The sequence below is a fragment of the Cricetulus griseus genome, chromosome 2 (assembly GCF_003668045.3).
Source record: "Cricetulus griseus strain 17A/GY chromosome 2, alternate assembly CriGri-PICRH-1.0, whole genome shotgun sequence".
NCBI classification, from domain to species: domain Eukaryota; kingdom Metazoa; phylum Chordata; class Mammalia; order Rodentia; family Cricetidae; genus Cricetulus; species Cricetulus griseus.
The window spans coordinates 223,823,676-223,841,975 of record NC_048595.1 but is presented as its reverse complement, the minus strand read 5'-3'; the positions used below and the strand labels follow the sequence as shown (position 1 = coordinate 223,841,975).

The window sequence follows — 18,300 nt, the reverse complement described above, 5'->3', positions numbered from 1 at the left end:
CTGAATGTCGTCTATGTAATAAAAGCCAGAGAACAAAGGGAATTTTCCCTAGATTCTATATACTGCATGGAAGGATAACTTGTGGGAGTCATACTTCATTTTTCAATCAAACAGTGAAAAATGTTGGATTCCATTTGCTGTTTCTGTAGCTCTATCTTTGCTTATCTGTAAGGCCACTGTGGTTCCTTGAGTCAGAGCTCTCATCAGGCAACCTGAGACATTGCTGCCATCCTGAGATCCCTGCTGAGCTCAGAGTCACCAGACACAACCCTTCTTCTCAAGAACCTGCTTTACACATGTGTACACACCCATGCTACCACACATGTGTACACACCTACACCCACCCTAATACACATGAGAATACACCCACACCCACCCTACCACACATGTGGACACACTCATACCCACCCTACCACAGGTATGTACATATCCACATCCACCCTACCCATCCACATATAGGGGCAACAATCATGAGGCAGAGATAGCTAACTGAACATGGCATGGGCTATTGAAACCCTTAAGTTCACCCCAAATAACACACCTCCTTCAACAAGGCCACACCTCCTAACCCTTCCCAAGCATCTCCACCAAGTATTCAAATATGTGGGCCTATGGGGGCATTCTCATTCAAACTACCACACCACCTATGTTTAATATATATATATATATATATATATATATTATATATATATTTTTAGTTTTTTAATGGTTCATAAAGGATGGATTTGTTTCATTGGGACTCTTTTCCACTGGAGACTAGCCCCATCCTCTTCTGTTTTATTTTTCCTAATGTAGCTTCAGGATTTATTTAAATCTTCACATCCATTATCAAACACCATGGTGGCATATAGAGGTAAAAAACATATGAGCTCAACCTCATTCCAGGTCATTTATTTCTTTAACACAAGGAATCTCTTAGTTATCAAATGTTTGTAGCACAGGGAACGTCCCTCAGTGTGTGTGTGTGTGTGTGTGTGTGTGTGTGTGTGTGTGTGTGTCTGTGTCTGTGTCTGTGTCTGTGTCTGTATGTGTGTAAAGCATGCTCTACATAATCCATTTATCCTGCCATCAAGCTGCTTGGTGGTGACACTGGAGTACCTTCCATTAGACATTGACTTTGACATGAAGATAATTAGATTTACACAAATAAAATACTTAGACACAGTTTTGAGATATGGTTTCTCTGTGTATCCTTGGCTGACCTGGAACTTGCTCTATAGACCAGGCTGGCCTTGAACTCATAGAGATCTGCTTGCCTCTGCCTCTGCCTCCTGAGTGCTGGGATTAAAGGCATGTGCCACCACTGCTAACTGCCTGACTAGATACAATTTCTTAATTCTCTGGAACTTGAGATATAAGGGACTTCTAATATGTAACTTTCTGTTCTTTTCACAAATTCCACATATTGAAACCTATTTAAAATGTATTGCCCTTCAGTATACCACCGTGAGTTATGAAGCGAATGAGGCTAGCCTCCAGACCTTTCTAACAGGAGGAAGAGGGAGAAGCCACACTTCCCAAGGAGCCAGTTTTGTGCTTGCTTGCTTGTTTGGTTGAGACAGGGTCTCATTATGTAGCCCTGGCTGGCTGGGGACTCTCAGAAGTCTGCTTGCCCTCTTCCCATGTACCTGGGTAAAGTCATGCACCACCACATCCAGCCTACCCTTTGCTTTCTAAAATGCTCTTAACAACATTGCAAAGCGGCACTCTTCTAATGGCACATTTTAGGAAAACTGTGGTTATGCATAGTCATATGTCAATAAAATTGATATAAGAAAGAATAAAACTTAGATGAATAAAGGAACTTGCCCAAGATGCCACAGCTATAAAATGATACTGTGGCATAGGAACCTAGATGGTCTTTCTCTTCTGTAGCTAATGAAAGGACTTTTGTACTGTGGTGGTGGTGTGGTGTGGTGTGGTGGTGTGGTGTGGTAGTGTGGTGTGGTGATGTGGTGTGGTGGTGTGGTGTGGTGGTGTGGTGTGGTGGTGTGGTGTGGTGTGGTGTGGTGGTGTGGTGGTGTGTGGTGTGGTGTGGTGTGGTGGTGTGTGGTGTGGTGTGGTGTGGTGGTGTGGTGGTGTGGTGTGGTGGTATGGTGGAGGGCATGTGTGTGTGTTTGTAGCTGGAGGAAAACACTAGTGTCCTTCCTAAGTATCCTCCATTTCTTTTGTTTGTTTGTTTTTGAGGCAGGGTCTCTCACTGGCCTGGAGTTTGCCAAGTGAGTGAGTTAGTAACGGCAGAGATCTACCCATCCCACCCCTCCAATCCTGGGACTACAAGATTGTCTCACCACAGCCAGCTTTTAAAACATGGCTTTTAGGGAGCAAACTAGGGTCCTTGTGCATGCAAGGCAAGTAATTTACACTGCCTGAGCGATCATTCCAGCCTTGCAGTATTTTTGTGTGGTACCAACAGCAATTAGATAGTGTGTGTGTGTGTGTGTGTGTGTGTGTGTGTGTGTGTGTGTGTGTGTGTGTGATGCAGCCAGAGGACTTAAGTTATGGTAGTGAGGTTAGGCTAGAGATGTAATTCAGTTCTGTGGAGCTCACTGAGATACGTGAAGCTCCAGGTTTAATCACTAGCCCTGGAAAAGATGCACACACTGATAACGGCCATTAAAGTGATCCATGTAGCAGACAGCTGACTCATTGTCCCGTTCATCTGTCCCCAGAACTGTCAGCACAACACAGCTGGGGAACACTGTGAGCACTGCAAGGAAGGCCACTATGGAAACGCCATCCATGGATCCTGTAGGGTGTGTCCCTGCCCTCATACCAACAGGTACAGTAGACGCACACAGGTGACAGTTTGTAGTCTGGCAGTCACATAGAACTGAGAGTGGCTGAGGAGACAGCAGGTGAAAGAGAAGTAACTGCTAAGGGGCTGTTTTTCTTGAAGTGATGACAGTGTTCTACACCTGACCACGGTGGCAGTTGTACAAGTCCTAGACTACACTGAGTCGTTGAATTTATACTGTTTGTGGGTAAATTGTATGGTATGACAGTAATACTTCACTAAGACTGATGTATAATTTTGGTTGTGAGCCCTAGCCTTTAATGGTTGGGCCCCAGGGGCCTCCTTATTTGGATGCACAACCTTCCAGTCACTGGGATGAAGTTTTGTGAAAGAGAAAGGAAGGGTTTATTCTTGAGGCAGCACAGAGACAGGGTGTGGAACAAGCCTCAGACCCACCTCCCAGAGTTCAGGGTTCAGGACCATTCATAGAGTAAGGAAGAGGGGTTCCCTCAGGCATTCGGCAAGGCAAAATGCGATGAGGAAGCGTTTACCGGTCATCTATGTGGGTGGTTGAACTTCCTAAGATGCACATTTAGGAAGTGACTGCTTTGGCCTGATCTGAAGGCTGGGTTTTTCTTTTCCTTTATGTCATCGATGTCACCCACTGGACCCTGGCACATGCCCAATAAAAGCAGCTTTCAAGCTGGATAATTTGCTGGATAATCATTAAGGCCCACGAGTCAGGGATGTTACCTACAGCCAAGCTCACAGGAATCTCATAATGCCACTCGCCTGCATGGGCTCCACCATAGTAATTTTTTGTGGGGGTGGGTTCAAGACATGGTTTCTCTGTGTAACAACTCTAGCTGTTCTGGAACTTGCTCTGTAGATAGGGCTAACCTCAAATTCACAGATATCCACCTGCCTCTGCCTCCCAAGTTTTGGGTTTAAAGGCATGCAGCACCATGCCCAGTGGATTTTTTTTTTTTTTTTGAGGAAACAAAAGCAAATGAAGCAAGAGTGATTCTTCAGGTTTTCTGTCAGAGCCAAGAGGGCTGGAGATGCAGCTGAAGGGTCCAACCAGGACTCAGACTGTATGACACTTGACCTTGAAGACTGTAGCCAGGTGTCTGGGTTTACTCTTTGAGATGGAGGTCTTGGAGGAGTTCTGAGCCCTTAAGTCATACAATCATAGCTGTCATTCAGGCCCAGCATGACTGATAGATGGCAGGTAGAACAGTCACCATTTCTTCTCGGGTTCTTTGAGCCTGGGACATTGTTATAATCTGTTCCTTGTGACATGTTCACCATGGACTCTGAGGAATGAGTGACATAACAGCTCACTAAATAAAGTAGTAATGGGCTTGAAAATCAAGAAAATGTACCTATGCAACACAGGCTCAGAAATAAGAGCAGAATGCAAAGCCAATCAATGATAGTAACCCGGAGTCAGATGAACTGACCACATCTTCCATCTCTCTCAGTCACAAGCCCGAGGGCTGCTTCTCTGGAGATCCCCCTGTCTGAAATGCCTGCCTTGTTGATGGAAGCTTCTGTCCTGCCCGTCCATCTACACTGCCTTGCTTGCTTTCCTACCAATGTGCTGGATTCCCATTCAGCCCGCCCTGTCCTGCAGCGCTGTTTGTGCAGTGATCTATCACTCCATGCCTGCCCAGACTTGCACAGACAGAGGCTGGCAGAAGAATAAAACAACAAGATTTCCATCAGGGCACTGGAGAGGTTTTCATTTGGGGTTAAAGCATATAGCTATCAGCAAATCCAGCTCCCAGCAGCATGGGGCTGGGATGCACATAGACCTTCAGGTCTATCATTACAGCTTCCTCCGTCAGTATAAACACCACTGGGAAACTGCATCTGGTCCCTTAGGAGGGAAGTCCTACATCCATCTCACCCAACAAGGGAGGCTTCCAGAGCATAACCTCTCCTGTGAGACGATCCCCTCTGGTGTGTTGTCAGAGTAAGGCTCCACAAATATGAACACTTTGCCAGTACACATGGCTTCTTTGTTAGGGAGGAAAAAAAATTCTCAAATATATGTCAGTTTAGAGCTAAAAGAAAAGGAATTGAAATTTCAGGACTCGATTAGAAAACAATGTAAAGTTACCAGCAAGGGTACACAGAAATGCCTGAGGGGTGGGGGAGACTTTATACTTCTCTCTAGGGCTTCTAAGTCCTGGCCTGTCTGCCAGGAGTGGGCTCTGGATAGAAGAAACTGAAATAAACAAGGAGACAAGATTTTTAAGAGAATCAGGACTTGTTATTCTCTTTCCTGCCTGGACTTGCAGCCCTTCCTTGTTATTCCTGGGGAAATGTTGTAATCATCTCTTCCAGATTGAATTACTGTGTCTGTCTCCAGGGGAGGAATGCATTTATCTAATCCAGAAAGAAAATGCATGTCTGCATTCACCCCCTTGTCCAGCGTCAGCTGAAGCCAAACTTTCTCCCCACACAACTTTCTTCACTCAAAATCTTCCTCACAATGGGTTTCCATTTTTTGCTTTGTGGAAGCTGGACTTTGTGATAGGAAGCAATGAGCCCATGGGGTTCTGTTTTCACCGAGGCCTTTTTCCTGTCTTCCTTTAAGTTTTGCCACTGGCTGTACTGTGGATGGAGGAATTGTGAGGTGTGCCTGCAAACCTGGATACACAGGAGCACAGTGTGAGAGGTAGGTTTCTCTCTGCCCCATGTGCCCTCTGCCCATGTCCCTCCTTTTCCAAAATCTGCAGGTGGGGTGTGTTGGACAGGCTGGTTTGGGGCTGGTATCCCACTGAGGGCTAGAAGGATCTTGGGAAAAATACAAGACTGTTCACTCAACAAATCATTAGCATCCTTCTCTCTCTTGCTCTTCTTTAGAAGTCTGAGGATGAGGTGCACACCCCACACAAGCACACATACACACAGACTTGTATTCTTCCAGTATATGCCACTGTGTACCCCCGGCCCATCCTCATCCCTACAGGCCCTTCCCCATCTCTACACATCTCTCCTCCTCCCAGCACACCCCTAGCCTTGCTCAATACCCCTACACACTCATCTTCCTCATACCCTTATGTATTCTTTATGTAGCTCTCATCTTCCAAGGTCTGCATGCCACTTCCCCTACATTCTTAAATACTGCTCATGCTTTCATTCCCAGAGAGACTCATTGTTGCATATGCCCACACCCAACATTTCTAAATAGCCTTATCCCCACCAATATTCTTTTCTGTATATATAAATAACTTTAATTATAATTCTACCTACACACATAATTCATACACAGCCTCATACACTCACACACACATGCACACACACACACACACACACATACACACACACGCATACACACACACACACACACACACACACACAGAGAGAGAGAGAGAGAGAGAGAGAGAGAGAGAGAGCGAGAGAGAGAGAGAGAGACAGACAGACAGACAGACAGACAGACAGACCGACCGACAGAGAGCTTCTCACAGTATATTTTGAACACTCAGGAAAAGCCTGTTCATTTCCCAATCCCTGGTGCCTATAATGACACTGCTCATATGCTCATATTAGATGTGTTTAATCATGCTCATGAAAGAAAATACTATAATAATAAGGGTTGTGGGAGGGAAAGTGCCCTAGAGATACGCTTCAGTTATAGACAGATTGCCGTCAGTAGCTTTTGTGTGCTGTGTAGGTTGAATAAGGCAAAAGTTGACCCAGGTTCTAATAACCTAACATTCCACCTCTCAATAATCCAAGAGCCATGTTGCATGAAATACACAAAGTATTTGGTTCCCCTCCAGATCTATACTTAGTATGAAGTGTTGATGATAAGAGGTGCACGGGACACTCACTGGTCACAAAACCAACAGGGAGGAGCTGGATTGTATCTGAAGGGCCAGCCAACAAGCCCTGGAGAGCAAGGGATGGGAGAGTCAGCTATATGGAGATGGGAAGAGTGTGCAGGCAGAGAAGGAGGGATGGGAGGTGTTCCGGGTTTTGTGACTTTAAAGTTTGGAGTGTACATCTGGGAGGGGCTTTTCCTGATTTTCTCCTCCTTGTGGTTCTGTACAAACAGCAGAGTCAAAGACAGCAACAGGCTTGATGAGGCGTCTGTTTATTTGGCAACTGATTTGAAGAGACATTTTTTAATTAACAATTCTTCTCTCAGCATATGCTACTCTTGGTGTCTCAAAACAAGTCATTGTTTCTTAATTAAAATGATATTTTCACAAGTGCCAGGCTGATGGCACAAAGACATCATTCATGGCACTGTTTGTTAAGTCTGGAACAACAAATAAGAAAGTCAAGGGTGAGAAGTAGGAATGTACTATATAGGGACACCTAGTTGAACTTGAGAGGGCAGCCTGCCTACAGTAGGTGCGGAAAGGCTTCTAACTCCTCCCATGCTCCCTTCTCTCTCCCTCAGCCACACAGAGTCATGGGCAGGTCTGTTCTCTGCTTTTCATTCCTCTACTAATGTCATTCGGGAAAGCAAGAAGCATGTGTCAATCACTGTGTTTAGCTATGCAATGAAAATATAGAGAGGCAATTATTTCTTGTAGCCAGTAATGTATGCTTTGTAAGAATAAGGAAGAAGAATTAAAGGCCCCAGTTCTTTGTATAACATTATAAAGGGTATGTTGTACTTTTGATCTTTTCTCCGGAAACTTTAGATATAGGTGAGAAATGAGAATGAAGAATTTTAGAGATAGACCTTCTGCAGAATAGACGAGCACAGGACTGGCCAGCACCTAACACCTCAGTGCTAGCATTTTACCACCCTGCATAGTAGGTTTGGATAAGCCACCTCAGCCTTATTAATAGGAAAGAGTATGTGAGTGCCTGCCTTCCTGTCTATTTCTGGAATGTAGTAATTACCAATGATACTGATTATAAAATGAATGTTGCACCCCACCTTATAATCATGGGTACATTTTAGTGAGTGCCTATATGTGAAGGATGATGAATCCTTTACTAACATCATTTATATCCATTGAGCAAGGTGGGTGTTATTAGTCTTTCACTGATCCACCCCACCACCCACCCACCCATCCATCCATCCACTCATTCATCCATCCATCCACTCATCAATCCATCCACTCCTCCATCCATCCATCTATCCATCTATTCATCCATCCATCCACTCATCCATCCATCCATCCATCCATCCATCCATCCCTCCATCCATCCATCATCCATCCATCCATCCATCCATCAGATACCTACTTGGCTCCTGGTATGTGTCAGCAGCACTGTGAGTCTTAGAGATATAGCAATGAGCAAACCCTCAATGTCTTTATGGAACTTAACATTTTCCTGAGGATATCTGATGGACAACTGGAGTTCAAAGGACTATGACAGCCCAAGACCACAGCACAAGTGGCACAGGCAGGATCCAGCCAGCTGTTTCTGACCCAGTATTTACATTCCCTGCAGATATCAACTGGGTACCATTGGGAACATATGCTGAAAATGGCTGTGGTATTATTATTATTATTATTATTATTATTATTATTATTATTATTGACAAATTTTGGAGAAAGGGTTACCATGTTTCTTCTATCATCTCTATTATATTAACATACCATATACCAATTTACTGAAAATTCAGGCTTCTTCATATGGGGAAATATTGATAAATAGAAATATTTCAATTGACTTCCTAATATTAGAAATTTACCATGTTTTTTCTTACTTACTGAATTTAAGCATTAAGGACATACTGCCTTTAAACTTTGAGGCTTGGGCTTGACTTCTTACTATGTTATCTAGAATAACAGTGGCTCATGGTCAGAGGCAGCACTGTGGCTCCTGTCAGTAACATCACTTTCTTATTTGTGTAAATATAGATTACATGGCCTTGAAATCACACAGCAGGGGATACAGAACTTCTTCCATGCAAAGGTTTGAAACTCCTGGATTTATTCCACAATGTCTATGTGATGTCTTCAGGAGCATAACTCAATAAAATCCAGGCCACCCTGACATCTGTGTTGATCAAACCATTTATTCCTGTGCCATTCAGCAGTCAGTAGCAGGGGCAGATGGCAGGTGAAGGAGCAATCCCTGTTTGTCTCTTACCCTTAGTAGCCTCATTTATGGGAAAAAATAAACATGCCCTTTGAGAAGTGCTCATTCTTACCAGTTAGGGTCACCTTTCCTATTACCCAGCTATGGTGTCTCAAATAGAAAAATACAGTGGATAAATGACAGTTATTTCGGTGTTTCTTATCCTTTCCATGTTCTGTGCAGGTGTGCACCAGGCTATTTTGGGAATCCCCAGAAGTTTGGAGGTAACTGCCAGCCATGCAATTGTAACAGCAATGGCCAGTTGGGCACTTGTGACCCCCTAACTGGAGGTAAGTTCAATGCGCATCCCCGCTGAACTTTAGCTCACAAATTTCCTTCCCTTGACAGTCCTGGGAATGCTTGCATAATAGTTGTGGCTTTGAGGAACAAATACTTCAATTAGTTGTTTGTTTTTTTTTTAAGTAAATTGTTTTAAACCCCAATGAGTTATAGATCAGAAAACTTTAGACCCACTTCCTGGACACTGTTGTTGTTTTTAACAACATTATTTTAAAGATATGTGCATGTGTCTGTCTTAGAGTGTACACATGAGTGCCAGTATCAGTGGGGGTGAGAGGCATAGAATCCCCCTAGAGTGGAGTTACAGTTAGGACACCTGATGTGGGTGCTGGGACTTGAACTCAAGTCCTTGGCAAAAGTAGCTTTTTACCATTGAGCTCTTTCTCTAGCCCCATTCTACAGTTATTTTTATATCAGCTCTTTTTTTTGTCAACCTGAAGAAATTAAAGTGTTCTTTCTTTCTTATCTATACAAGTTCTGGGATGTGTTCAAGTCAGAGGTATGGATATTATATACTGTGTGAAAGATAATTTGTCACAGTTTTTATGAATTCATTCAGAAAAAAATTGGAACAAAATAGAAGAATATTCATTTCTGTCATAGAAAATGCTGAAAAGATGCATTAGGAAAGTGGCAACTTAGGTGAAGTGTCTCATCTTATAGTTGTGGGCAAATTGAATAACTAAACCTGGAATGTGCGGATTATAGCCCTTCAAGCAACTGTCCCCAAAATAAGACAGAACAAATGGGTTAACACCAGTTGTTAGATTGGGGCAAGCACTCAGAAGTTCATGTCTAGCCTGGACAACTTAGAGAGACAAGGGACTGGAGATGTCTCAATGGGTAAGAGTGCTTGCTGCTCTTCCAGAGGACTTGAGTTCAGTTCCCACCCTGCATATCAGAAAGCTCAATTATAACTCCAGCTTCAGGGGATCCAGTGCCCTCTTCTGGCACTCACAGGTATCTACATCAATGAGGCATGATGTGTACGCATGTATGCACATGTGTGCATGCACACACAGAGACAGACAGACACACAAACACACATACTAACACACACACACACACACACACACACACACACACACAATAAAATGAAAACAAATCCTAAAAAACAAAAATAGTAACTAGAGTAACAAGAGGACTGAAGATGCTGCTGAGTCGTAGAGTGTTTGGCATCTTTAAGATCCCAAGTTGAATCACCACCAAAAGAGAAAAAGGAAAGAAAGATACACCATTCCCGAGAAACACCCTTCTTAGAAAAGAAATTAGTAATATATAGTGAAGGAGGCCACCAAGGAAGTTCATGCTCATGGCAATGGCATGGTTAAAGTGGAAAGTGGGGGCAGTGATGCTTTTATGACAGGGTGACTAAAACCCTCCAAAATGGACTTTTCTACAATCAAGTTAAAAGGTAGATAAAGAACAAGTTAAATAAAAATGTCTGTTTTTTCCTTCCGATTTTAGACTGTGTAAGCCAAGAACCCAGAGATGGTAGTCCTGCAGAAGAATGCGATGGTAAGAAAAGAAAATCCCTCCCTGCTCTTTCCAAACTGTGTTTTATTTAAGACGTGTGAGTGCTGTCCTAAGATGGGCACTTTGTAGTTGGGAAAACAAAAGTGAGAGTACAGGGAAGGACGATATTGGCTCAAATCCTGCCCCTGTCAACTCTTACCACCAGCAGGCCTCCTTACCTCTCCAAGTCTCAGCTTACAGATAGACTGGACACAGAATGCCTACTTCATACAACTCCTGGGGACTGTCTTCGGATGTCACATTGCTTAGCCTAGTATCTAATCATCTGTGTGTAGTGGCACATGTCTGTTGTCTCATCACTTGGGATGCTGAGGCATGGGGATCCCTGATTTGAGGTAGCTTGGGCTACTTAATGAAACCCATTCTCAAAAACAATCAACAAAAATAATCACTAGCAGACACCCCAAGACCAAATGGTAATCACTATTATTTTCCCCACACACAAAATAAGCAACGAGCTGCTAAGAGTCGCTATTTCTAATAAAAATGCTCTCGCACATCCAGTTCTTACTTCTTTGGAGTACACATTCCTCCCTGAGCTACCTAGGGCTATGACTTCTACCTGTGATAATCGGTGTTTGAGGAGACAGGCTACAGCCCTAGTCTTCTCTATGCCTTTTCTGGGCTCTAGCCTACAGTATATTTGGCTTTCACTGTGGCCCCTGCAGACTGTGACAGCTGTGTGATGACCCTCTTGAATGACTTGGCCACCATGGGTGAGGAACTCCGCCTCATGAAGTCAAAGCTGCAGGGCCTGAGTGTGAGCACTGGTGTTCTAGAACAGATCCGGCACATGGAGACACAGGCGAAGGACCTGAGGGTAAGCCTTTGGTGGGGATCCAGACTGGTCACTTAGTGAGTGTGGCTGTGCCTTGCTCTCTCTTGAGGAATCAGTTCTCTATGGAAATCCAAGCCTGCAGATGCTCACATCTCTAATACAACATGGCCTCATGCTTTCTTAAGACCCAGCCCTCTGACTTGTAAACTTTACATCATTTCTAGCTTACTTATAACAATGAACAAGATTAAATTCCATCCAAATAACCATTCTACTGCATTGTTTAAGAAATGAGAAAAAAATTACTACATGTTCAGTATAAATACTTTTCTAAAATCTTTGAACCCAGTGGAATTCATGAACATAGAACCATGGATGCAGAGAGCTGACTGTAGATTGTGTATAAATGACTGTTCCTTGAGTGAAAGTTGGGATACAGGTGACTCCACTTAAAGATCAAGAGGTTTTTCCCCCCATGATGCAAAAGAAAAGTCAATTTTCAATAGTGAGAGATACTCACTGATACATAGGCCTGACATTTGTGAATGCTTGTTCAAAATGGAACACTCCTGAACTTTACCTTTCTCATAGTGTTCAGCTCCAAATCTTACATTCAGAAGACTCAAACACGGGCTTGCTCAAAGCTAGTATAATCCCTCTTAGAATGGTTGCTAGAATTTTCTAGAGAAGTTATTTGAGCCTAGGTGGTCCTTAGATGGTCTTTCTTTTAATAATCAGTAATTTGAATTTGTATAAAAGGTAGTAGAGTCATTAGCTCATTTATTTCTTCATGAGTAAGAGTTGGTGTGGACCCCTTTCAGATAATGGTTCCCTTTCACCCAAATGACCAAATGTACTCACTCCAAATAGTTCACAAGTCCTTTCCTGTTCCCTTAAGATCTGTAAAGTCTACAATGTATTCCCTTGCCATTCCCAGGGCTGGTATTTTTTTTACCTTATCCCTTTTTCTTGATTATCAACTTTGTTGATTTTTTTCTACATCATTGATTTTTCTGTTTTCAATTTTTCTGAATTTACTTTTTATCACTCAAGGCATTAATATTTATTATTATTTATTTTGATACTTTAGTAATTATTTGAGAATTTCTTACAGTATATTTTGATCATATTCATCCTCTTAACTCCTCTCAGGTCAACCCCCACCTTGCTATGTCCCATAACTTCACCTCTTTTTTGTTGTTGTTGTTAAAAAAAACAACCAACCAGTTGACTTCACTATGTGTTACTTCTGAATGTGTAGCCACCACTCATGGCAAACCACATGTGGAGCCACACCTTCAAATAAAATAGACTCTCCCTAATCCAGAAGCCATTGACTGTCGATATTTCCTCAGATGTGGGTGGGGGCTCATGAATCACTTGCCACTCACTCCATGCTGGAATGTTGACTGGCTTGATCTTGTACAGGTCTTGTGCAGATGGCCACAGCTGCTGTGAGGTCATGAGTGTGGTAGTTCTGGCATGACCTGAAGACTGTTCCCTGACTCTGGCCCTGAGACTGGGGGGAGTGGAAACGGGGAGTGGAGGGATACAGGCATCCCGTCTGTGTTGAGCATTCAGATGATACTTATTCTCTGTACTGTGACCAGTTCTGAGTTTCTGTGTTAACCACCAACCACTACAAAAGAAAACTCTGTGATGAGCAGGGATCTGTACTAATCTTTGCTTTGAGAGCTTCAAATTTTGCTCAGGATATGGAGAAATCAAGGGTAGTGGCCAGGAAGCTTCCTCCTTGCTGAGTGACTCTCATAGTACTGGAAGGCCCTCTGCAGTATACTGTGGAGAAAAAGTCATCAACAGTCTTAGCCAGCTCTGAACCTTAAAAACTACAACAATGACCACCATGGCAAGATATGTCCATGGATGCAATAGTGGCACAAACATCATGGATGTGACCAACAAAGGAAGCATATAGCTGGTATAGTAAACCTGGTCAGGAACCAGATTGGGGACTTCAAAGGTGCTACTACTATTAGGCCTCAAGGGTGCTATTATTATTCTGCTAAATGGGCATAATATCAAACTTAACTGATTTCTGCTCTTACCCACATATTTCATTTCTTCTTTCTACATTCTGTGGAATAATTTGCTATACATTTTCTGTTTCTTATGATCAAAGTTTGCTTTACTGATTTAAAATGTTCTTGTTACAAACATAAGCATTCAATGTTGTAAAGAAATGCTTCTCTTAAATACTACTTTGTTGTGTCCCCTAGACTTCACAATACTGTGTTTTCATTCTCATTCAATTCAAAACATTCTTCTGTTTCCTGGTGACATGGGAATTAGCCATGGGTAATGTAGAATTATATTATTTAGTCCTAGATCTGAGATGTTTTCTGATGACTTTCTAGTGTTGGTTTATCATTTGATCCTTTTGTGGTCAGAAGCAAACTATGTAAGATGTCAATGTCTTTTAACATATTGAGGTTTGCTCCAAAGCTGAGATATAGTTCATCTGCATTGGCTCTCTCAGTCTTCGTGTAAATAAGGAGGCTATGAGGGTATTATGAGATGTGATGGGGTCACAGGGCCAGAGACAAGCTCTCTCTGAAACTGCCCAATGCTCCTTGTTGGCAAAAGGAGAAAAGAGGTAGGCTCTGGGAGTCCTAATCTTCTGACTAGGGTCCACAAAATCCCAGAAGCCTGGATCCTTGCTGGACAACGATATCCCTAACATCATCACAGGAAGCCTGGATCTGGGCTAGAAAATGACATCCTCAACATTATCATAGTTTGCACGTCCTGAACTGTTAATGTGTGGCCTGGCCTTAGACTCAGGAAACAGGGTTTCATGATGGGGGCTGTGACAGCTAGGAGGTCACTAGAGATGATAGAGGGCATGTGGGGGAAGGAGAACCCCCCAATTATTGATTGTGTCTGCAAATGTTCAATAGATACATTAACCCCGAAATGCAACTTGTAAGAGATGAGGTCACTTGAGAGAGATGAAAATAATAGAACAGCCTGAAAATTTTTTAAAAGAATAGCATCCACTAGAAGAAATGAGACAAGGAGAAAAATCTCACTTGAAATCAAGTAAGAAGTAGAGATCAATAAACCCAACTGAAAATCATGGAAATGAAAAAATATGCTTATTAAAGTACAAGAATTGATGCAGTAAAACCAAGACTAGACACAATGAAAGAGGCTTTGGGTGAAGTTTAAGGAGTGCTTTCGGAAAGAGAACTAATGCCAGTGGCTCCGTCTCAAAGTAACTCTCAAAGAATCGTTCCTTTTCATTCCTTAAGGAATTCAACTCTGGTTTATAGTTTTAATATAGAGAAGGAAAAACAAGCATTTCTGTTGTGAGAGAAAAGGGAGCTCTGTGAGTTAATTGCTCTGATTAGTTAATGTCTCTCCATGGATGTTGTATGCCAGACTCTTTGTTCTTAGGGTCTCACTCACGTCCCACAAGAGCTCTTGGAGAAAATGTGTTTTCATTTGCCCAACACATAGACGCTAAGCAAGAACAACAGCATATTCACACAGTTGGAATTCAAATCAAGACCAAAGTCCACACTTTGCTCTCCACCTTCACTCATGGCCCAATGCTCCCATGTTTTCTTTGTTCACACCCGTCATTCATGGCCACTCAGTGATGCTTGGCTTTCCCTCTATAAAGTTACAGTGATCTGTCTTACTTCTTTGTCACACAAACTCTGTGACAGCTCAATAAAAGTGAACTAACGTTTTTGGGTACTCATGAGTACACACATACATACACCCAGCAATTTAGAATATCCTCCTTGTAGTGTCGGGCTCACTCGCTCAGCTGCAGACCTGGGGTTTGGTTTACTCTGCATTGTCTCTGACATACAAACGAAGGCAACACAACCAATTTTTTTTTTATCTCTCTTACAAGGCATTACATCCCTCCTCTAAAAATTAAAAATAATCCTTATCCTAAATATGTGTGGCAATGTCTCCTTTAAAAGTAATGAGGCAGCATTCCACATAGAGGAATACTCCCTGACACAGGGGTGGGCCTAGGCCCTATCCCAAAGGATATGATAGACTCTGATGAACCCTATGGAAGGCCTCAGCATCCAGGGGGAGCAGAAAGGATATGTGATAGGTAGGGTTTTAGTTGGGGGTGGTAGGGGAGGACAGGAGGGAGAAGGGAACTGGGATTGTCATGTAAAACAATCTTGTTTCTAATTCAAATAAAAAAATTTGAAAATCCCCCCAAAAGTAATAAGGCAGTTCAGTAATTAATAACAGTAATAATAATAATAATAATGGATAGGGATCTGGATTGTGACCCAGTGCAATTAGCCATCAGCTGTGCTGCCTCAGACACATCATCCAGTGTGCTAAAGAATCCCAGCTTCTCATTTGCTTTTGAGGGCATCCAACTATACTCACTCAGAATTCCCCTAAGATGAGACTGGACTGGAGTATTTGATTCTCAGTATAGGGTTCTTTCAGTATAAATAGCTATAATACTGCTTTTTTATATCAGGAAAACTACAGGTTTTTTAAGATTATATTTTATAATCTAGAAATTGATACATTGGATAAGTAGTATTATTTTCTTTTATAAGGAAAATAAAAAAATATCTCTTGTCTTTTTGGATTTGCTATAGTTTGGGCCTTTGATGCCCCTCCACAATGCCTAGGCTATGAAGGCCTATTACAAATGTAAGAGGTGTTGGTGGTGTTTTTAGGATTGGGTGCATGCTCTCAATGGGGCTTTGTCAGACTCCAGCTCCTCCTTGTCCTCAGTTTCATTCCCTTGCTCACAATGGGGCTAAAACCTGTGAGCTAAAAGAAGCTTTTTGTTTGTTAGTTGATTATATTTTATTTATGGTAATTTATCTGATTAATTGTAGTGGTGGAAAGAAGGCCAACACCTTTACTTTATTTCACAATCATATCACAATTGACATTAGAAAGTAGATTCATCTTGTAAGTTATTTTAAAGAACCCCATGCTCCTCACCAAATAAAGTCAGCGCTGGACTTGATGAATGAAATGTATTGGGCTGGGCAGTGTCCGCTCCTAAGAGGAGTTTAGCATTGTGTTTGCTTTCAGAGCCAGCTGCTTGGCTTCCGTTCTACCATCTCAACTCATGGGTCCAAAATGGAAGGCCTGGAAAAAGAACTGAGTCATCTGGACCGTGAATTTGGAACTTTGCAAGAAAAGGTGATGCACTGAGTTAATTCCCTGAACCTTCTCCTTCTTTGGGGATAGTTTCAGTTTCTCTTTTACTCTAATTCACTGATAATGAGTATATTTTTCATATAGGCGCAAGTCAATTCCAGAAAAGCACAAACATTATATAACAACATTGATCAGACAATCCAAAGCGCCAAAGAATTGGACAAGAAGATTAAAAATGTCATCCAGACTGTGCACAGTAAGAAAAGTTACCTGGCCCAAGTAAAGCTTATTGCATAACCATTGTTGTATACTGAATAAGGAGTTTATTTTTGAGAGCTCAGCGTTATGAGAGATCCCACAGTGGTACTTAAAGATGTACAGGACTCTCCATAAAGCTTCTAAAACCCCCAGTTCAATAAACTGCTTGATGTTTTCCAGTTCTCCTGAAGCGGATCTCTAGGCCAGGCAGTGAAGGAATGGACGGGCCGGTGGGTGACTGGTCCAGGGAGCTGGCCGAAGCCCAACGCATGATCGGGGAGCTCCGCAGCCGAGACTTCAGAAAGCATCTCAGAGAAGCAGAGGCCGAGAAAGCAGAAGCCCAGCGTTGTAAGGCTAGCCCTGGTTCCTGAATCCACTCAGCTTGAAATGCCATACTCTAAGTGTGGTCTAGAGCTCTGGGCTGTGGGATGAAGGAAGGTCTCGTCTCAACAAACCTTGCTGCTAGAGGCCGCCGTAGGAATGGGGTGCCCCTTCTGTCCCTGGAGCCCAGCCTTTGCTCCAAGTTTCTGAAGGGCATGACATCCTACCACAGTGTAAACGACCTCAAAACGATCCCAAAACTCAAATATTTGTGCCTCGCTCCCCCACACACTTCTTTCTCTGTGAGGCCAAGTCTCACACTTTAGCCCAGGCTGGTCGAAACCCATGGTAGTCTTCCAGCTTCAGGCCTCCAGGTGCTGTCACTGCAGACATGAGCCACCGAGAGTGGCTCTCTCATCTGTGCACACCTCTTTGGGGGGACAGTTTCCTCTTTTCTAGTTTTCTCACAAATACTATTCCTGCCCCTCCCTTTGGAGATAGTGTCTCCTGCTGCACTCTGGAATGGCTTTGAATGTACAATCCTACTATCTCAGCCTCGCAAGCGTTGGTATTACTGGCACGAGCCACCAAGCTTAGCTTTATTAAACCATTTTTAAGAGTTATTACTTTACTACCGCTGAATTTTTAAATCACAACTTAACATTGCCACTATTGTTATAAAACAAAGCCCCAAACCACATATCTGAATAATTGGCTAGGTATATGTAAAGGTTTTAAGTTCAGAAAATGCCTCACTGGGTTAAATAACCATATTAATTTAACTCATATCTTTGAGTATGGATATTTGTTCTCTGTTAAAATGATATATTTAGGGAACACATGCAAGTTGTAGTTGACAAGTAGCATTTGTGCTAATCAGCATTAATATTTGATTTTAGCAGCGAAAGAACCATGACTTCCTATTCTGCTCAAGTCCTACATCTAAGGCCATTTATCCTAGAGTGTGTCTTCTCATCAGCAACATGAGAAGGACTGTGCTCGTGCTTAGCATGGCAGTGCATGAATGCACATGATAGCTCTGTATGTGGTGCTTTGCCTTCCTGTTCCCTCAAGGCTGTGGTAATGTCTGTCATGGAGTGAGCAGGAAGTTCCTGCAGATTTGGCACCTCACTCCAGTAAACTCATCTCTCAGGTAAAATATCATGAATTATGTGTTGTA

At 42.6% G+C, this 18,300-nt stretch overlaps 1 protein-coding gene across 2 annotated transcripts in view; it reads left to right on the top strand.

Annotated features, from left to right (window-relative positions):
- The window catches only part of Lama3 (laminin subunit alpha 3), a 241,351-nt gene that overhangs the window by 153,387 nt on the left and 69,664 nt on the right, over positions 1-18,300 (top strand). For both annotated transcript variants that reach the window (XM_035440276.1, XM_027404340.2), the window contains 8 exons: positions 2,673-2,782; positions 5,343-5,423; positions 8,984-9,090; positions 10,568-10,618; positions 11,305-11,456; positions 16,473-16,583; positions 16,686-16,797; positions 16,980-17,147. In XM_035440276.1, coding sequence (XP_035296167.1) covers positions 2,673-2,782; positions 5,343-5,423; positions 8,984-9,090; positions 10,568-10,618; positions 11,305-11,456; positions 16,473-16,583; positions 16,686-16,797; positions 16,980-17,147 — 892 coding nt within the window. The remainder of the gene's footprint in view (positions 1-2,672; positions 2,783-5,342; positions 5,424-8,983; positions 9,091-10,567; positions 10,619-11,304; positions 11,457-16,472; positions 16,584-16,685; positions 16,798-16,979; positions 17,148-18,300) is intronic.